General features: G+C 37.0%; 2 protein-coding genes across 25 annotated transcripts in view; both read left to right on the plus strand.

The window, feature by feature from the left end:
- LOC142499506 (titin-like) overlaps positions 1-22,213 on the plus strand; it is a 254,089-nt gene that overhangs the window by 50,684 nt on the left and 181,192 nt on the right. For 22 of the 24 annotated variants that reach the window (XM_075608936.1, XM_075608959.1, XM_075608943.1 and 19 more), the window contains 5 exons: positions 13,704-17,369; positions 18,457-18,732; positions 20,114-20,677; positions 21,182-21,463; positions 21,566-21,844. In XM_075608936.1, coding sequence (XP_075465051.1) covers positions 13,704-17,369; positions 18,457-18,732; positions 20,114-20,677; positions 21,182-21,463; positions 21,566-21,844 — 5,067 coding nt within the window. The remainder of the gene's footprint in view (positions 1-13,703; positions 17,370-18,456; positions 18,733-20,113; positions 20,678-21,181; positions 21,464-21,565; positions 21,845-22,213) is intronic. The other 2 variants (XM_075608960.1, XM_075608961.1) reach the window with 1 other exon arrangement.
- On the plus strand, positions 652-11,453 carry LOC142499508 (uncharacterized). The gene is made up of 2 exons (XM_075608963.1): positions 652-733; positions 888-11,453. The coding sequence occupies exon 2, from the start codon at positions 1,214-1,216 to the stop codon at positions 10,193-10,195; it is 8,982 nt and encodes a 2,993-aa protein (XP_075465078.1). The 5' UTR covers positions 652-733; positions 888-1,213; the 3' UTR covers positions 10,196-11,453.

Genomic DNA, 22,213 nt, shown 5'->3' on the forward strand with positions numbered 1-22,213 from the left:
ATGCATGAATTTGCGTTCCGAGCTACATATATCTGCATTACAAGAATAATTTTGATTTTTTTTTTTTAACGAGGCATACAGTTTGTGATATTTTAATATGTGCTTCTCTGGTATTTCTGCTAAAAGGATGACTTTAATGCATGAAATTGATTTAGTACAAACGTGTTATTATAATATGAATATAAATATAATTTTTGCAATTGGTATCTTTCCATGCTAACTGAAGTTGCAATACTTTTCTCAGGGTTTCATGCTCAAGATGCACACAGTTGATTCCTTGTTGATGCATCCACAATGCTTCTAAATTCCTTACATGGCTTGCAGATGGTATATACTGTAGTACATAATCAATGTTGCTTGCTGTTTTCTGCATAACATTGTTGGCTGTATTAGTTCGAATAAACGCCTTCTCATTCAAATGTAGTTGATTTATGGATAGATACAATTTTGTATTCAAATAATTGTATTCACATTCAAATGGATCAGAAAGGGCGTTTATTCTGCTGTCTGCAAGTCAGGTAAGATTGTAACATTAAACTTGAAACCCACTAAACCTCTTCGGACAGCTGTACTGCAAAACACAGAAACCATGCTATTTCCCATTTTCGAGATCCATTTATGTTTGTTGAAGATGACATTTCCACAGTTTGAAGAAAGAACACACATCGAACGATTTCGGTGTCAGAATCTTTAAAAAAAAGAACAAGGCATTGCGTTTATTCGAACAAATATGGTGAGTGCATATTTTTTCTGGATTTGTAGTCTGTAGCATGAATATATGTATTAATTTTTATAGAAATCACTTTTATTTTACAATGTATTACATTTTAATTCAAATATTGGCAAAAGGTGAGCCACTTTTAAAATCCAGATTTCATCTTTCACAGAGTTGTTCTTCAGTGAGGAGCAAGAACATGAGAATGATGAAAACAGGAGGCATTTGCGAGGGGCTTTCTCTGACACTGAAGACTACTTAGATCATGGACTTGTCTCTTCTAAACGATGTGCAAGCAGAACATCTTCTATAAGTTCCTGGTCAGAGTACATAAAGCCTTCTTTTACACAAAAATTGACCTTCCGATCGGTTTTAGAAGGGGAGCCAGGAGTTTTTCGATGCAAACTGGTGGCCTGTCCATTGCCAAAGGTGTCTTGGTTTCATAACAACAGACCTATCGCTAAAGATTTGCGCCGGTTAAGTAAAACAGAAAGTGACATGCACATTCATAACTGTAGTTTGTTAATTAAAAGTGTGGAGGATCGGGATTCTGGGAGCTATCGTATATTCGCTATTAATAGTGAGGGCTCAGCTGAATGTACTGCTTCATTACTTGTTGCTCTCAGGGAAGAACAAAACCCTAACTATTTAGATTTTGTTAGACGGTCAGAAAAAACTCATGAAAGTATTGATTCATTAGTTCAGAAAAAAAGAGAAAGTAGAGTAAAAGTTGATCTTAAATGTGTTGGCTCTCCTTATGATAAACGGAGGGAAAACCAACTATTAAGTAGCCAATTTCCCAGGAAAGGGGTAGTGAGAACTATAAGCTTTGAAAGACTCTGTTCAATTGACTCTTATGATAAAGGTCACATTGAAAAACTAAACAGAAATGAAAAACAGCTGGACAAGGATATACAGAAAAAGCTGCAGCGTTTGAGAGAAATTAAAAGAGCAACCAGGGGAAATAAGACTCTTTCTTTGTCCTCTTCAGAAGCATATTCTGATGTAGACGTTGAATCCTTTCAAAGTGACACGAGTTCTACAGGTTATCATTTAGAGTGTGAAAAATACAAGCTCCAATCTTTTTCTGAAATGCTACATCACGGAGGTACCAACTATAATGTGATGGGGGATGACGTGCACAAGTCTCCAGAAATCAGTGGCCAAATTAAAGGTCCAATTACGCCTGATACCCTACATGAGCTTTCTGAAACTAGTTTAGAAAGGTCATTCATACACAAAAAGAAACAAGAAGAAATTAAACTGCATAGCTCATACACAGCTAGTAAAATCCTTAGCAGCTCTTTTCATGAAGAAGAAGACGAAGAGGGGAAAAATGACCATTTCCATGTGGATAATGAAGAGGAATCAAAATCTGCAGAAGTGGTAGCATGTTCGGTCAAACCATTATTTAAGAGTTCTGATGTACTCAATACTATAGAAAGAGATGAGTCTGAATTGGGATTGCCAGCGTTGACAGAAAGTACAATTGCAATTGAAAAACTAAACAGAAGTGAAAAACAGCTGGACCAGGATATACAGAAAAAGCTGCAACGTTTGAGAGAAATGAAAAGATCAACCAGGGAAAATAAGAATCTTTCTTTTTCCTCTTCCGAAGCCTTGTCTGATGTAAACGTTGAATTCTTTCAAGCTGAGACGAGTTCTACAGGTTATCATTTAGAGAGTGAAAAATACAAGCTCCAATCTTTTTCTGAAATGCTACATCATGGAGGTACCAACTATAATGTGATAGGGGATGAGTTGCACAAGTCTCCAGAAATCAGTGGCCAAATTAAAGGTCCAATTACGCCTGATACCCTACATGAGCTTTCTGAAACTAGTTTAGAAAGGTCATTCAATCACAAACAGAAACAAGAAGAAATGAAACTGCATAGCTCATACACAGCTAGTAAAATCATTAGCAGCTCTTTTCATGAAGAGGAAGAGGGAAAAAAGGACCATTTCCATGTGGATAATGAAGAAGAATCAAAATATGCAGAAGTGATAGCATGTTCTGTCAAACCAGTAATTAAGAGTTCTGATGTACTCAATACTATAGAAAGAGATGAGTTTGAATTGGAATTGCCAGCGTTGACAGAAAATACAATTGCAACTGCAAGTAAGGTTGCAATTGAAAAACTAAACAGAAGTGAAAAACAGCTGGACCAGGATATACAGAAAAAGCTGCAACGTTTGAGAGAAATGAAAAAAGCAACCAGGGAAAATAAGAATCTTTCCTTTTCCTCTTCCAAAGCCTTGTCTGATGTAAATGTTGAATCCTTTCAAAGTGACACGAGTTCTACAGGTTATCATTTAGAGAGTGAAAAATACAAGCTCCAACCTTTTTCTGAAATGCTACATCATGGAGGTACCAACTATAATGTAAAAGTGGATGATTTATACAAGTCTCCAGAAATCAGTGAAAAAATTAAAGGTCCAATTACGCCTGATACCCTACATGAGCTTTCTGAAACTAGTTTGGAAATGTCATTCATACACAAAAAGAAACCAGAAGAAATGAAACTGCATAGCTCAGACACAGTTAGTAAAATCCTTAGCAGCTCTTTTCATGAAGAAGAAGACGAAGAAGAAAAAAATGACCATTTGCATGTGGATAATGAAGAGGAATCAAAATCTGCAGAAGTGGTAGCATGTTCTGTCAAACCATTATTTAAGAGTACTGATGTACTCAATACTATAGAAAGAGATGAGTTTGAATTGGGAGGGCCAGCGTTGAAAGAAAGTACAATTGCAACTGAAAAACTAAACAGAAGTGAAAAACAGCTGGACCAGGATATACAGAAAAAGCTGCAACGTTTGAGAGAAATGAAAAGATCAACCAGGGAAAATAAGAATCTTTCTTTTTCCTCTTCCGAAGCCGTGTCTAATGTAAACGTTGAATTCTTTCAAGCTGAGATGAGTTCTACAGGTTATCATTTAGAGAGTGAAAAATACAAGCTCCAATCTTTTTCTGAAATGCTACATCATGGAGGTACCAACTATAATGTGATAGGGGATGAGTTGCACAAGTCTCCAGAAATCAGTGGCCAAATTAAAGGTCCAATTAGAACTGATACCCTACATGAGCTTTCTGAAACTAGTTTAGAAAGTTCATTCATACACAAAAAGAAACAAGAAGAAATGAAACTGCATAGCTCATACACAGCTAGTAAAATCCTAAGCAGCTCTTTTCATGAAGAGGAAGAGGGAAAAAAGGACCATTTCCATGTGGATAATGAAGAGGAATCAAAATCTGCAGAAGTGGTATCATGTTCTGTCAAACCATTATTTAAGAGTACGGATGTATGCAATACTATAGAAAGAGAAGAGTTTGAATTGGAATTGCCAGTGTTGACAGAAAGTACAATTGCAATTGAAAAACTAAACAGAAGTGAAAAACAGCTGGACCAGGATATACAGAAAAAGCTGCAACGTTTGAGAGAAATTAAAAGAGCAAACAGGGAAAATAAGAATCGTTCTTTTTCCTCTTCCGAAGCCTTGTCTGATGTAGACATTGAATCCTTTCAAAGTGACACGAGTCCTACAAGTTATCATTTAGAGAGTGAAAAATACAAGCTCCAATCTTTTTCTGAAATGCTACATCATGGAGGTGCCAACTATAATGTGATGGGGGATGAGTTGCACAAGTCTCCAGAAATCAGTGGCAAAATTAAAGGTACAATTAAGCCTGATACCCTACATGAGCTTTCTGAAACTAGTTTAGAAAGTTCATTCATACACCAAAAGAAACCAGAAGAAATTAAACTGCATAGCTCATACACAGCTAGTAACATCCTAAGCAGCTCTTTTCATGAAGAAGAAGATGAAGATGAAAAAAAGAACCATTTCCATGTGGATAATGAAGAAGAATCAAAATCTGCAGAAGTGGTAGCATGTTCTGTCAAACCAGTAATTAAGAGTTCTGATGTACTCAATACTATAGAAAGAGATGAGTTTGAAATGGGATTGCCAGCGTTGACAGAAAGTACAATTGCAACTGAAAAACTAAACAGAAGTGAAAAACAGCTGGACCAGGATATTCAGAAAAAGCTGCAACGTTTGAGAGAAATGAAAAGATCAACCAGGGAAAATAAGAATCTTTATGTTTCCTCTTCCGAAGCCTTGTCTAATGTAGACATTGAATCCTTTCAAAGTGACACGAGTTCTACAGGTTATCATTTAGAGAGTGAAAAATACAAGCTCCAATCTTTTTCTGAAATGCTACATCATGGAGGTGCCAACTATAATGTGATGGGGGATGAGTTGCACAAGTCTCCAGAAATCAGTGGCAAAATTAAAGATCCACTTACGCCTGATACCCTACATGAGCTTTCTGAAACTAGTTTAGAAAGTTCATTCATACACAAAAAGAAACAAGAAGAAATGAAACTGCATAGCTCAGACACAGTTAGTCAAATCCTAAGCAGCTCTTTTCATGAAGAAGAAGATGAAAAAAAGGACCATTTCCATATGGATAATGAAGAGGAATCAAAATCTGCAGAAGTGGTAGCATGTTCTGTCAAACCATTAATTAAGAGTACTGATGAATACAGTACTATAGAAAGAGATGAGTTTGAATTGGAATTGCCAGCATTGACAGAAAGTACAATTGCAACTGCAAGTAAGGTGGAAACTGAGATGAACAAAGAGCTCTTTAAGCGTGAAAGCTCTTTTAAAGAAATATTAGGGCCCTGTCCACCCATGTTTATTTGTGATATTGAATCTCAAGAAGTATTTGAAGGAGAGATATGTACAGTTACTTGCGATTTCCATGGCTATCCACAGCCAACTGTCTCTTGGTACAATAATGACAAACCAATACCTCGCAGTGAAGACTATGTCATTTCTACAACAGAAGCTAACTCTACTTTAACATTCTGTTCTGTTATTGCTCAACATGAAGGATCCATTACATGTGTAATATTTAATCAGTATGGATCAGACACAACTTCTGCCAATCTCAAAGTGAAAAGGGAAAACAGGAATGCATCTGAAACATTAATACAATGCGGGGTGCTTATTTCAAAACACTTTATTGAAGGTGAAGAAGAAGAAGAAGAAGAAGAAGAGCTTGTTACTCTGTTTGACAATGATAAAGAAAAAGAAATATCGACCAATAGTGTTGATAGATTTGTCCTGCAACTCCCACAGCTCAGCTATGACATACCTTGCAAATCAGAAGCATCCACATCACTTCCAGTAGAGATTAAAATAACAGCTCCCACTCCTGTTCCTGAATATGAGAGGAAATTAAGAGAATGTTTTCAGCCAGTTGAGTTTCCACCAGAATCGACTTCTCCAGATTATACCTCTCAAAAAATGAAGCACACGTTTACATTTTCTTTTGATGTTGCCAACAAGGCACCAAAAATAATACAAGAAATTGAAAAGAAAATATTTTGTAAAGAAGGGGACTGTGTTTTACTGGAATGCATTATATCAGGAGATCCTGATTCCATGGTAATGTGGTATAAGAACAACACTGCATTGGAGATATCTGAGAGATTTAACTTCCAAGAAGCAGATGGAGTATGTAAACTAGTTGTTAAGGATGTCAGTACCTTGGATAGTGGAAAATATAAATGTGTTGCTAAGAATCGGGCTGGAGCAGTTGAAAGTATCTCAGATTTAATAGTACATCCTGCATCATACAACCTCAAATGCCTGCAACAGGAAATTACTCCCGATGAAACATCTGATCAGGAATTAATAATGCCCAGTATTCAAGAAAAGAAAAACGTCCATGATCAATGGGAATCATCCTTCTATCATGGTACAGATATTACTGTTGAGAGAGAATATTCAGTAAGTCAACATTTCCAGAATGTAGGCAATGTCAGGCAAGAAGAACCTGAAGAATGTAAACTTTCCATATCAATGAAGAAAGTGGAATCAACACCTTCAAAATCCATACCTTATATAAGGAAATCAGAATTTACAGTATCAAAAACTCTGCCTTATATACATGAGAAACCAGCTGAAATTGAAGAAGAGACTTTGGGAACCACTGGTATTGACCCAAGCCACAAGTTAAACATTGATAAAACAGAAGATAAACTTTCTGAAAGCACTAACACAAGAAAGGGAGTTCCAATAGCACCAGTAAGAAAGCATCGTATAACGAAAAAGAAATCTGGAACAGACACTGAGAGCAAAACAGTAGAAGTCAAACCAATAAGTTCAGAAAAGGATTTTGTGAAAAGTGATACAGATGCCAAAGCAAAGAGAGTACAAGACACTATATTAGGATTTGAGAAAATACAATCCTCAAAGGATGCAGCATCTGTGGAACAAATCCATGTCAGTGCGCCACCAGATATATTTTCTACTGAAAGTATTTCATATGGAATGGAAACAGGTGGCACAGGACAATTATCACATATTCTCGATTCGAATTGTGATTCTTATGATTTAACACAGCGTATTCCATCTGAGGAAGCTGAAAGCTCCAGGGAATCTTTAGTCACACCATGCAAGAAAGTAAAAGATAAAATCCATGCTTTCGAAAAGAAAATAGCCATAAAAAAGGAAGGGTCAGGGGAGCCTACGTTATTAAGACCAGTGGCAAAAGCACATAATGATTCATATGAAGAAGATATATTTTTTAACAGGATTTGCAAAGTAGAAACAGATGGAAAAAATGTGATATCTCAAAATGTGTCGGAAATGAAGCCTTGTTTTTATGAAGCACAGAAAAAGCAGCTACCTCACAGTATGCCACCAGAGAGTATGTCACAAAAAGACAAATCCTACAGTGCAGTTCATCAAGGAGTAGCTTCATTTGAAAGCAATAAGATATCTGGTAGTCAGCATATGAGAGGTTTCAAGAGAGAGGCAGAGGGAACAACAGCTTTTGAAAATGTAGCAGAAGAAACACACACAACAAATGTGGAGTTGAAGCCAGAGACTTTCCAGGAAGAAGAGGAAAGACAACATCAAGCTGTATTTGATCCAAAACAGTCCTGTTCGTCTGAATCAGCTTTGGATAGCCAACGCTTTTTCAGTTATTTGCAAAACACAACGTCAACTTCAGGGAAATATGTTCCCTTAGCTGAAGATATCACCCAAGAAAAAACATGTATTAGTGATCATGGCGAAGTAAATGAGTTTTCTGCAAGAAAAATATACCCAACACAAGGTCAGAATTTCAAACAAAGTGGAAACATCACTAAGCAAGTTCAGACAATTAATAATCTACCGAAAATTGTTAGCTGTGAAGATGTGACAAAGAAAGATGCTTCTCAGGCTGAAAAGGAAGCACTAATCAACGAGTATTCTTTAAGTCACTACAATATTTCATCAAGCAGTAAAGAAAACACTGAAATAGAGAATAAAAGAGCAAGTTTGAACAAACAAGACAATAGACTAAACGACAAAGCAGAATTTGATACGCATTTTCAGAAGAAAGATTCTAGTGCTTCGGAAACAGAAAACATTTATGGATTTGTTGAACCTCCTTTGGGTGAAGTTGAACCAAAGTCAAGCTTTTCTCTTACAGAATACCTCATTAGTGCTGGAGAACATGAAGTTGTATTGCCCAGTGAGGTCAAAATTAAGAAAGAGAACCAGGAGGAGCTTATAACAGAGTTGGAGGTTGAAGATGTGACCTTCAGTACATTTTATGACTTTTATTCAAATCAGTCGGCAATTAAGCGTTCATTGTCTCCCGAATCAGACATGTCAATTGAAGCTGGTAGTACTACTAGTGAAGATGTATTAGATCTGGATAAATTCTACACACCACCATCTTCTGTTGAACGTTTTCATTCTCCTTTGAGTGAATGTTTCCTTACACCTGTGAGTTCTCCGGAATTTTATTTTACACCTGTCCAACAGATGTTTGATTCTAGGGATGTAGAAGGGCAGAAAGAAATTGAACACGCAACTACTCCGTCTCAACAAATAGACATGCCCTCTGTAAAAACTGGAGAATACCATTTTGAAAATCTAAGAACTCTTAGTAAAGGAAAAATAACAAAAGGAAAGGAAATGCCCCCAGCATTCATTAAACCACTTCCTAAAAAAAGGGTTTATGAAAATAGTACATTGAGTTTTCTTGTGGAAGTCATAGGCATTCCGACACCAGATGTGAAATGGTATAGAAATTTATTGTTGCTTGAAAACGATAAAAAGACTAAAATACAGAGAGACGGTCATTTATATATCTTGGAAATTTATAATGTGCAAATAGGGGAAAGTGGAGAATACATGTGCAATGCAGTGAATGCTTTAGGAGAAGCAAAAAGTCTCACTCAGGTCGACATTGTGCCTCATGATGGCAGATCAATTGCATTGCCACCTCCTGTGACACATCAGCATGTTATGGAGTTTGATATGGCTAAATATACAACATCAAGATCACCTTCTCCTCAAGAAATTCTTTTGGAGGTGGAGCTGGATGAAAATGAAGTTAAAGACTTTGAGAAGCAGGTAAAAATAATCACAATTCCTGAATTTTCCTTGGATAGTAAGAGTATGGTTATTTCTCTTGATGTCCTTCCAATGGCACATGAAGAGCAGAGTCTGGGCATTGCCACAGGATATGGTGAGGATGTGAAAATAAGCTTTGAAGCAACAGAAATCCCACCACGATTTACATGGCCATGTTCAGACTTGAGTATCCCCGAAGAGTCAAATGCAGAATTTAATTGTTCAGTTATTGGACTTCCTAAACCAGCGGTGACATGGTTCAAGGAAAATGTATGCATTTTTTCGGATGGTAGGAAGTATCTAAGTCAAGACGATGGACATCAAAGTCTTTTAATTCATAGTGTAAGCAAGGCTGATAGTGGGACTTATGTATGTAAAGCAGTGAATACTTTTGGAGAAGTTACATGCAAGGCATCATTACACGTGATGGATTCAAATGTAGGTGTTTCAAAAGAAAAGGTGAAGGAATTGGCAAACACATCTTTAGCAGGTGCCAGGAGCATGGGCCAGAATTTTGACTTCATTGTAGACAACACAGCTCCAAATCGCACCCAGGCGGAAATAGAACTTGAATTTGAATTTGAAGGTAATGCTAATGATGTTGAGAAAGCTGTAGAACTAGTAGCAGTAACCGAACAAGAACACGAAGAAGGTGGACAGAAATGTATCAATATCAATTTTGATGTTTTTGCTAAGCCTTCTTCCGAGGCAGAAATAGAATTTAAAGCAGATGCCTCTGAAAGTTGTTGTTTTGAATTTCAAGTAACAGAAGCACCTCCCAAATTCAAAAAACATATTTTGGACTTTACGGCATCGTTAGGAACATCAGCATATTTCCAGTGTGAGGTTCTGGGTTCCCCCGTACCAAATATTTCCTGGTACAAGGATGGTGAATTAATTCAGGGTGGGAAGTATGTAATTCAAAAAGAAACAGGAGTCCACAAGCTAATCATCCGAGATATTGTCAGTACCGATGTGGGGCAATACAAATGTGTGGCTACAAATAAAGAAGGAATTGCAGAAACAAATGCATTGCTAAAACTAAGTTAAATTATATAAGTTCCAAAGCAGTCAGCGGATTTTGAAGTTCATCATTTTGCACCCTTTAAATTCTGTTGATATATGTTTAATCTGTCTGTGTTGATAAAACGTTCACTGCCACTTTAAAAGATCTCTTTATAATGTGCTTAAGTAACAAGGCTCAGCTATGCACCATAGATAGGGCGGCGTTACTTTTATTTTTACATGTAAATAGATTATTATACCTAGTTGTTACAGTACTTTAGATACTATCATTACTGCAAGATATACAAATCGACTGAATGCTTTTTTTGTGGGTGTGATTTAGATGTAAACGTTTGTCCAAAGTGCTTTAAAACAATCTGAGATTTTCATTTGCTGCAGCATTACCCCTTTTCTATTTATTCATTTGGCTAAAGAGAAATAACATATATAGTTCAGTGAAAAGGGGAAATGTGTCCAGTCATTATGTTAACCCAACCATGGCACAATATTATTTTGTTGCTGCATAAAGAATGTTTGGAGAATGTGCTATACAAGTGTTGATATGAATGCAAGCAGGATGATTTCTAAGTTACATTTTGCTTGCATGCTGAGACCCACCAGGTGCTGTAATATTCATATTTTAGTTTGAACCAAAATAATGATGAAAATGACTCCCTTTCAAATTAAATTTGTGCTGGAAGATATTGGAAATACAATAACCATTAACAAGAAAAGTACTTTGGCTCCAATTGAATGTGCATATTTCTTTTTTTAAAACACCGATCATCTGGCTTTGCAGGTATTGTCCAAATAAAAGTTAAGTACAGTAGTTAAGTTTGATCAAGCTATCAAACATTTATTAAGTTTAACTTTAAAATACTGAGGTGGTGAGCGACTATACTGGCTGACAGATGGTCTTAACCAGGGGTGCTCAACTCCAGGCAAGCCCCCAACAGGTCAGTTTTCAGAATATCCCTGATTCAGCACAGGTGGCTCAATCAGTGCCTGAAAAAAATCCTGAAAACCTGAGGAGGGCTTGAGGACTGGAGTTGATCACCACTATCTTAACCTACTATATATTATCTGTTAGGCTCTTCCTACTGTTAAAGTAATCTTTTGATTTATGCAAACAAATCGGTGTTTTAATATAGCCCCACTCAGAGAAAACCAGTTCTGTATGATGTCTAGGTTGCATGCAGTTAATATAATGTATTACATGCTGAATTTATTGCAGCTACTGTATTTGTTTCGATGTACTGTACAGTTTACTGCATTTATTCAATAAAAATATGTGGAAATCTCATTGCTCCTGCTTTTTATGTTTTCAAGGATTGGATCTTGTTACAACTTTATAACTGATTACATTATTTGCATTTCCTTTTTAAGACGACTTTATTAGAGTATTTTAAACATTTTCTTACGGTTTCATCTTTGATTTTTTTTTTTTTTACATTTTCTTTAAAACAAAATAATTTTAAAAACAAATAATTATTTTCTAATTTTTGTTCCAAATTAATTTCTTTTAAATATTTTATTTGTTTATTTAACATGTGTTGCTCTTCCTTTTGAACTATTCCACACCCTTGTTGCTGATTTTCTAATTAAAGTTTTAATTACCTTTCATTGCAAAATGGGAAGCAAATTCTCTTAGTTTAGCTCTTTTAATGCAGGTCCTACCAGCACTGAAGGAGCTAATCAATAGAACGTAGAATGCATAAGATTAGCTCCTTTCCCCTTGTGTTCTGGAAATCAAGGCATTAGCTAGGAGATTAAGGGACGCATTCTGTAAACCCAGAAAACTCCCATTCAAGTCAATAGGAGTGAGCTAGGTCGCTTCAGTTTAAAGAATCAGCCCTTAAAACATAGTACATTTTATCTGTGATTTAAGTTCACACTGTGTGTTTATTTTTATTTTTTGTATAATATTTCTTCACCTTATGTCTGTTTTCACCTCTGTAGTTTTTTTATGTGCTTACTGATTTCATTTTTTCTTAATTTTTGTATTTTATTCCTTATAGTCACAAAGCTAAATTAATATGGCTGCTACATTTTATTCATCTAGTGACATGAGTAGACTTCATAGAGCCTTATCTGAGAAAATGAGGATAAGACCCTGTGTAGTCTGTGAGGAAAAGAGCTTGCATGCTGTGTTGTGATCAAAGTGAAAAACTGCAGAGAAAATGTTTTGATATAAAAATCCAATACAGCTAGCAGAAATATGAAGAATTTTATTTAAGTTATTACTTGTGAGCACATTCACATCTCTCAGACAGGTCTGCAATGCTGCTTTCCACCATTATTTCCTAGCATACAGTGCTTCCACTGCAGCAAGGGATTCTGGGAAATGACATGCAAATGAGCACAGTGTCACCTTTTGCTTCATGTCCATTTACACGGACCCCATCAGACCCCTGACTGAGACATGTGAATGTGCTCACAGGTAATATTTTTCTTTGTTGTACACTGTATGGTGGAGAGTTTTTTTACTTTTTTTTCACCCACCATAACATACGGGTTATTAAGTTATTGTAATTCATGGTGCTGCAAGAGGAAGGAAGAAACACGGGCTTACAGTTTCCCTTTATTACCTGTTCTGAATCAGATTTGTTTTGACCTCAGAATTACAAATGTGTTCATCTTTTTGGTCGAGTAAAGCAGAAGTACATAGAATACACATCACATAATGCCAATCAAGTCCCAGTAGTCACCAATACATGCAAAACAGATGTACAGTAGCAGGAGTTACTTCACCCGTTGACTCAGGCGTGGGCAACTCCAGTCCTCAAGGGCCACCAACAGGTCAGCTTTTCAGAATATCCCTGCTTCAGCTCAGGTGGCTCAATCAGTAGCTCCTGTGCTGATTGACCCTCCTGTGCTGAAGCAGGGATACCCTGAAAACCAGACTTGTTGGTGGCACTTGATGACTGGAGTTGCCCACCCCTTTGCTAAAGCGTTATGCGGTCAAATGCAGTAGCGGGAGTTGGCTCAAATCATTGGCATTGACCATGTGCCGAAAGTGATGGGGTTGGCAGTGGCACTCTATCGGCAGCGGGTGAAGTATCGCCTGCTACACCTGTAAGTATGTTTGATTTTTTCCCCCTGTATTGATGTACTCCTTCATTTGGCTGGTATAAAACAACTTGTATCAAGTAGTCTGTGGGTTCCAATGTGCAATTACGCAAAGCTGACCACTCCAAAGTAGCCCTAGATCAATTACAGCACGCAAATGTATGTTATACTGCATATTATCACTTCCTGAAAGATATTGGAATTAATGCCCATTTAAATAATTAGATTCATGCGTCCTCTACATCATATGTATTAATAACACCTTGCACAATTCATACCGTGGTGTTGCAGGTGCACTCAGAGGGTTATTATACAAAATGATCCATCATCGAATGTCAAATAATCTCAAAATGTACATTTTATTGACAAATCAAGTGGCATTTTTTATTTTATTTTCTATAACCATTTTTACAGATGTATTGAATTATACATTTTGGTGTAGGCAATGTATTAATACGAGTTTATTAATTGTTTTTTTACACAGACATTTCTAGTTCTTATGTTGTATCTGCTGAGGAGGAGACATCAGAAACCTACAGCAGCGAACTACAGTTAACAAACAGAGCTAGAGCACTTGAGTTTATGCCTGAATCTTCCGTTTACTCAAGCAAACTAGAATTTAAAAAAGAGGGAAGCGTGCCAGTTTTTCTAAGACAGCTTTCACCTGTGGAAACTAGAATAGGGGATGTAGCAAGGCTATCGGTTATTGTTAGTGGCATCCCCAAGCCTAAAATCAAATGGCTGCATTATGGACTTATGTTGGCTACATGTGAAGCTTACACATTTGTATATGATGGCAATGAGTTCAGTTGCATTATTCCCTATGTGAAAATAGAAAATGAGGGAGAATATACTTGCATTGCCACTAATATACATGGGGAGACCGCATGCAGCTCATATCTTAGGGTAGAACAAAAAGAATGTATAGACAGTAGCGAAGTAGATGGAAAGTCAGATGTGACTACCATTTCAGAAGATGAAAGCCATCCTTGTGTTCCTTCATTTGGCAAAAAATTAGAACCACTCAGGTGTGCTAAAAATCACACAGCTGTTTTTGAATACAAAATTCTTGGAAATCCAAAACCTGAAGTTCAGTGGTTTAAGGAAAGTGACCTGATATTATCTAGTACACATTACACCATTTGCCATAACCATGATGGCTCAGGCTCGTTAACAGTACACAATTGTCAGCAGGAAGATAGCGACTCCTATACATGTAGAGCAATTAACAGCCTTGGAGACGTGTCTTGCACTGTAGAACTGATAGTGAGTCAAGATACAACAGTTTTGTTTAAGGAGCAACAGACACAGGTTACTAAATCATATAAGAAGTCTTCTAATCAACAGACAACTGAATCGCGCTTGTATGCAGTTAATCTACCAGGTCAAGCTAGGACTGAACTGCAAGAAGGGCACAACATGTTGTATACAATAGGAATAGAAGGAAGTCATTCTGTGCATAGTGAAGAAGTAGATACAGTACATGATATTACATACACAGATATACTTACTCAACAGACAATGAGTCTTGAGTCTAAAACAAGTGAAGAGCGCATCTCTTTAACTGCATCTGCAGTCCTGGAACATAGAGGTATAAATGAGCAGCATGTTGAAACAATAAAAAGTCCTGCATTGGTAGAATTACCTAGCTCCCAAATTCAGTCACTACGTGTACCCGTGATTGAAGAAACTACAAAGGCAGATCGGGAAATGGAATTGAAAGATAGCTATCCAAAAACAATCGAATTAGAGGTCTCAAGAGAGGAAAAACCTAAGCGAACCTCACTCCTTGCAGAGGAAGAGGTTACAATCACATATGATGCAACATTGTCTCTTCCAGTTGGAGAGGCTGAATCTGGGGCATCAACATATGGAACCGAGCATGTGCTACACATACACAACGTTGAATGTGTTGAAGAACTTACAAAAGAACATTTGCTTGGACGTGAAAGTCCAAACCTTGAGGAGATACCCATCCCATATATGTCTGCTCAAGCAGAAGAAACTAAGGTGGAACCATATAGTATCTCTGAAACAGACTCTCAGAAAATGTTGCTAAAAGAACAAATATTTGATCTCAGAAAAGCCAAAGAAGAAAAAGCCATTCTTATGAAAGACAACATTATAAAGGCCAGTTTCATTTCAGAAGCAAAGCAGCAGCTCTCATGTGAGCACACGTTACAGATTCCTGAATTAGATAATGTAGAGGTTAGGGAGGCTGAAAGGGAGCAGAGACAGCCATTGCATTTACAAGTTATACAGCAGTATACATTACTACCAAGTGAAGAACCTTTTAGTTTTAAGATGCCTACCGAAGTTCAAGCAGACATCACAAAAAGCCAGATCTTCCTGCACTCTGTGTTGTCTGATGAACACACTCCCATTGTATGTGAGAATACTGGTCAGGTTCCTATAGAAGATGTGGAAGTAAACCTCAATTTCTCTAAAGAACAGCCACCTCTTTTACATCTTCAATCCATACAGTCAGAATGTATGTTACCCAAAGAAGAAGAATTGATTATCAAAAAAACTGCATCAGCGCTTGCATTAGATAAAACCGAGAAAATGCGCAATCGCTGTTTGACGACTGAGGAGAAAAAGATGCTTTCTGCAGAGAACCTAGAACCACTTCAGATCTCACCTGAGGGATTAGATCCAATTTTTACAACAGAACATCAGCAGCACAAGTGTGTTAACATTGTGGAGGAAGGATTAACATTGCCTAAAGAAGGAATGATATTTGCAGCACAAAAGAAACAGAGAGCTTCTCTACAGAAAGAAGACCATCAGACTATTATGCAGCTGTGTAGCACAACTGAAAGGAGGGCTGTTGAGGAAGGCCATGACAATGCTGTGCAAGATACTGACACACAGATTTGTGAAACTTCCATTGAATCCACAATTCTTTCAGAGGCCATTTGCATTAAAGATTGTGGTTTGCCTGTGGAAAGTGTAGATATTTTAGATGCAGCAAAGCAAGACTATGCATCAAGAATCCAAGAAGGACAGTCAGTCAGGCTTCCTTTACTACTTGAAGAAAAACAAGCAATACAAGAAGAACATTCAGGTCTCCTGCAAAAATCCGAGGCAGAAATGTTAACAGTGCAAAAGCAAGCGAAAGGAATAGTCTGTGTGCCTGAAGGACTTGATAAAGAAATCTTTAGCAAAGAACATGCTTTTGACACTGCAGCTCCCAAAACATTTAATATAGAAATGAAGACACATATCAGAAATGCTTTGCGAGCTGCTTTGGCAACGGAGCCATGCGCTTTTCCCGCAGAGTTGTTATTGGACGTTGAGACCATAGAAGTTCAAACAGTTAAAATAACCGAAGAGCCCAAATATACTATATGCACGTATCTTATTACAACAGGCAGTTTCGCCATTGAAGAACTTACTCTGTCACTTCCTGGGGTTTACCCTCAAAGTGTTGACCTGAGGACCGAACTCAGAACTGCATTACAAACCATAATCAGTGAAGAGAAGCATATTTTGGTAGCAGAAAAGCCAAGCACCATAGCTATTTCAAGGCCAGAGAAACTGCTTGTTACTAGCACACCTTTCCAAGTAATGACTGCAGCCTCTGTGTCAGATCAACCTGTGCCACAGGAATTAGTTCGGTCTTTTCCTGCTAGCTCAGAGGTCAGACAGCTTGAAGTAGTTACTGAATCAGGACAATTTGAACATATTCCTCCAACACAAACATTCACTGCTGTTTTGCTGAATATGGAAGTTAAAGATGTGGGTGCAGCAGCCAGCACTGATGAAGTTAGCTTTTCAGCTGTGCCTGTTCAGGGACCAGTAGAGATCATAAGAAAGAGGGAGAAATGGGAGGAAATATATGAGGATGATGCATTGAAAATTTCAGCTAAGCCTCTAATACAGAAAAGCCTTGTGGATACTGTTGCTGAAGAAGGCGACAGCATCATTCTTAAAACAACAATAAGCAATGTTAAAAACGTGAATTGGCATTTTGAGGGTAGACGGTTGTCTTCAGGCATACAGCTCATGTGTTTACAAGATCATGATACATATACACTAGTAATCGACAAAGTTCAAATGGAAGTGCACCAAGGAGAGTATACGTGTGAGGCAATGAATGAAGTTGGCAAAACAGCAACATCTGCGAAACTCACAGTTGTTAAAAGAGGTTGGATTATGGGGATCATAATATGAAATTATGTCACTTATCTACTAACATAAAAATGTCCATTAACATATTAGTGCATAAATCCAAATAGCAAAACTAAATCATTAACATATATTTTAGTGCTGATGTGTTCCTGATTTCTTCATAGTTGAGCTACCCTTAATTTGTCCAGCTATGTATAAAACAACTAATATTAATTATTCTATCCTTTTTTATTGTTATATTTCGAAATCTTTTCCTGTTTAACTAACCTTAAGAAGGATGTATCTTCCTTTCTCGTAGATACCCTGCCCTTTTACGTCGCAGCCTCACATAGCTCCAATCCTGCTTCTGTAATATCACAATGCAAAGTATTCAACTTGAAACATGCAACTTTGCTCTATCCTAATATTAACTGTATATCCCATGCATGCTTCTAATTGCAGTTTAATCTTTCTATTTTAGTTTCTCACAATTAAATATATATGTATAGTTTGTGTTATATGTTTTATTTTTTTATCTAACAAAACTGTGTACTGACACTAATTGTCTGGGCACTTTCATCCCCATATCCACAAAACCATTACGTATTGCACACTTCATATTTCTGGCACTTTTATCATTGCACCATGACAATGTAATTCTGTGCACCTTTTCATTATCCAATCATGAGTTGTGAGTACACCGTCGAGTACTATACCTCTGTTTATGCATGCTGTAGAATCACATCTTCAGTGCACTAGCTTGTTGGTTTCATATTCCATTTGAAAGTAATCACTTCTAGGTAGAATAATTCAATGCATTTTCCCATGTGTCCAGTTGTTCCTGAGCACCGTGATATAATAAACCACATTTTTGTGCATGTTCACATCATACTGCAGTTGCTCTCGGATTCCATATATCACTCCAGTGTGATCATGTAATAGGCTGAACACTGATAACCATTTCCTTTCATTTCAACAGCCATTTTACCTTCACTTTTCCTGGACTGCTCACAAAATATCACCTTGCTAATTCCAGTTGATCACTTCCTTATTTAACAGTTTTACTTCTTTTACATTGTAAAGAAAAGCTTACACTATTTTTTTTTACATTTTATTTCCAACAGCTCCAGTACTAAAGAGGAAGATGGAGCCCTTAGAAGTTGCAATTAGCCACTCTGCTGTGTTCACCTGTGAAATAGAGCCTGCACCTCATGTCAGATTTCAGTGGTTCAAGGCTGGTAGAGAAATTTATGAAAGCGACAAGTACTCTGTAAAGACATCAAACTACCTGTCTACTCTTGAGGTTCTGAAACCTCAAATTGTTGACTGCGGAGAATACAGCTGCAAAGCCTCAAACCAATTTGGAAGTGTAAGCTGCACAGCAACATTGACTGTAACTGGTGAGTAAACATTTGCACAGGGCAGGACCCCTGGCTATACATCCAATTATATATTAGACTTTGGTTTAATTAGAATTCCATTTTGATATCAGTTGTTTCTTAAACAGATGAATAAATAAGTATTAGAATTGCTGGTTAGATTTCTTTGAAAAATGTAAAGATGTAAAGTGAGGCTGCTGGATAGATATACTGGCATGGGTAGTGTGGTATCTAGTTTATAGTATAATTAGTACACCACAATTCAACCAGTAGAGGTATTTAGTAGATCTGGGCTAATCTGAATCCTCCACACGATTCAGATTAGCCCAGATCTACTAAATACCTCTACTGGTTGAATTGTGGTATACGAATTATACTATAAACTAGATACCACACTAACCATGCCAGTAACCGTTAATATAATCACCTGACCTACACTGTTGTAGTTTATCAGTACGACTGCGGATTGATTTACTATTTATTTTATCTTGCATATAAGCTAAGAGAATTCCCTGGACGTCCTATTGGTTGACAGATCCTTCACAAGGACTGTCATTTAGTGTTATCTAGCAATGGTCTATTGATACACTTTGATTTACAGGATCCTGAGCCAAACGGTTATCCGTCTCAAGATCCAACCTACCTTCAGTTCAATCTTTTAACACCCATTATTTTATCTATTGTTACATAATAAAAGATTATTTTAATTACTACATTCACCCCCAGAGGGTGAGCCTGAGTGCTATATTTGGGTCCCTTTTCTTTCTACATTATTCTCATAAATTATAGTAGACTGTCTGTTACCTACCACTGTCTAGAAATTGTGGCATTTAAGTGTAGCATGTTTAGTTTAGGAGATGCAATTGACAAAATATACCTCCCTAATTAAAGAAGATGTCCATCAAGGTTTTGTCCCATGTTGCGCTGTTTCTAAAAGTAATTTGGCTGTGCGTATTGAAATAATTGGATGATATTAAATGAACGCGCTGTTGTGCACCAGTGCAAACCTGAAGTGAACCGAGTACTCAAAACATTGGTTATAGTAAAAATGTAGTTTGCAGGGAAGCAACTTCTATTATGAAATGATGAGGGGGAAGCTTTTTTTTATAGTTTCAAAAGGTTTTATGCCTTTCTTTTGTAAAACATATTCTTTGTCTTCATGCAATAAATGAACCTGTTAGTTAGTATATTCAAAAGTAGTGGTCATAAGCAGCACAGTCACACAACATGACAACTGTCTAAAGCTAGTTGTGATGTAGTAAACTTTAGTAAGCTTGCCGCTGAATCTTATTTTTTTTAAATACATTTCTCTCATCTTGATATGCCATCTTAATGGACCATTGCATATAGACAAGCAATGAAACAATACTGAATACTATGTCTTTGTTTGTTTTTTTTGCAGAAGCCTTTCCCCCATCTTTTGTAACCAGACCAGAATCAGTTATATCTTTTGTGAGTAGGAAAGCTAAATTCCAAGCTACAGTGTCAGGCACCCCAGTAATTGATACAATATGGCAAAAAGATGGCTTTACCATTTCTCCTTCAGAGAACTGCCTGATATCAGCTGTACACAACAAGCATGTTTTAGAGATCTCAAATCTTAGCACTGCAGACAAGGGTACATACTCTTGCAAAGCATCTAACAAGTTTGGAACTGACATCAGCCAAGCTGATCTTACAGTTATTGATAAGCCACATTTCATAAAAGAGTTAGAACCCTTACGTTCTGCGGTGAACAAAACCATACGCCTTGAATGTCAAGTAGATGAAGACAGAAAAGTAACTGTCGCCTGGACAAAGGATGGCCATAAACTTCTCCCTGGGAAGGATTATAAGATCTATTTTGAAGATAAAGTAGCATCTCTTGAAATTCCTGTGGCTAAAATAAAGGATTCGGGCAACTATGTATGCACTGCTTCAAACGATGCTGGCAGTAGTTCATCTTCTTCATCTGTCACAGTAAGAGGTAAGAGAAATATTGCAGCACTTTACACAGAAACAGAATGTACATGCATTTAAAAGTAATCAGATAGGCTGACAGCGTGGATTTGGGATTTCAATGAAAAGGGCACCTGTAATTGATAGTGTGGGTTGTAATTACTTAATAAATCGAGGTAAGGTCTTTGGAGGTCCTTGTAGTCGATTGTCTGTGGTCGTTATACAGTTGTGTCTTTTATTTGTGTCCAGTCTCAAATTGACATGTCATTTGTCATTGTGTGTTTGTCATTGTTCAGAAGATTTTCCATGGCAGAGTAAGTGTTCTTGGGATAACTGTACTGTTATATTCAAAAACAGCATAACGTTGCTTTTGTATGATGAGTGAAAAAAGGAAATACCGAAGTCACCTGTCCGTAAGTGACACATGAATGCGTTTCTCTTGTTCCATCTTGTCTTGCGTCTCTGTGTTAAAAGAAACTTCAAACTCTTTCTCTTATTTCAATATCTTCTCTGTTTGAAAATCTTTCTTTAGAACCACCATCTTTTGTGAAGAAGGTGGAACCCTCTTACTTATTAAGGCAGGGCGAGTCAGCGCACCTGCAGTGCAAAATCAAAGGCTCTCCTGAAATCCACGTCACTTGGTTCAAGAATAATACAGAAATTAGCCAAAGTCAGACGTTCAAAATGTCTTTCATCAACGCCGAGGCTGTGTTAGATATTACCAACATGAACGTTGATGATAGTGGGAGTTACACGTGTGAAGCACTTAATGATGCTGGCTGTGAAAGTTGCACTTCTGAGATTATAGTGAAAGGTTTGTTTCTTGCTTCTGTTTTACGGATACATTGTAAATGAAAAAAACTGTGTGTTTTCATTGTGAGCATAATTATTTACTGATAATTTGATGCTTTTGTAGAACCACCGGCTTTCGTCAAACTTCTCGAACCGGCAGACATAGTAAAAGGATCAAATACCACACTTCAATGTGAGGTTTCTGGTACAGGACCATTTGAAATTAGCTGGTACAAAGACAAGAAGCAGATACGAAGTAGTAAAAAATACAGACTGATATTTCAAAAGTCTCTTGCTTGTCTGGAGATTTCTTCATTTAATAGTGCAGATGTTGGGGAATATGAGTGTGTTGTAGCTAATGAAGTTGGCAAATGCACCTGCAGTGCAACATACAAACTGAAAGGTTAGTACTGTCACTTTTTTGTCTTGATCACTCTTTCTTTGAACATGAAAAAAAAAATCTTCAAAATATATATTTTATAGTGAAATGAAAAATCTTAATGAACAAATATCTGTCAACTCCAATGTACCTGCCAGGATAAAGAGAAGCAGAAAATCTTCAATGCAAATGGAGTCCAGCCTATTATTAAAAACAGTGCCCTTTAATGCGAAAGGGGTGTATAACGCAATGTATTGCAAGTCTTATCACTGGAGGCCTTAAACTACGACCTATAATGCTATCTTTCTTAATAGCCCATGACTATATTCTTCAATAATGTATATCATAATTATTGTTCGGAGGAACAATAGTAAAACATCAGTTTATCTCTGT

Source organism: Ascaphus truei, chromosome 7 (assembly GCF_040206685.1).
Source record: "Ascaphus truei isolate aAscTru1 chromosome 7, aAscTru1.hap1, whole genome shotgun sequence".
Lineage (NCBI taxonomy): Eukaryota > Metazoa > Chordata > Amphibia > Anura > Ascaphidae > Ascaphus > Ascaphus truei.

What these genes read in the sequence shown, in the direction of transcription:
- LOC142499508 (XM_075608963.1), top strand. Translation starts at nt 1,214, where the DNA reads ATGCACATTCATAACTGTAGTTTGTTAATTAAAAGTGTGGAGGATCGG.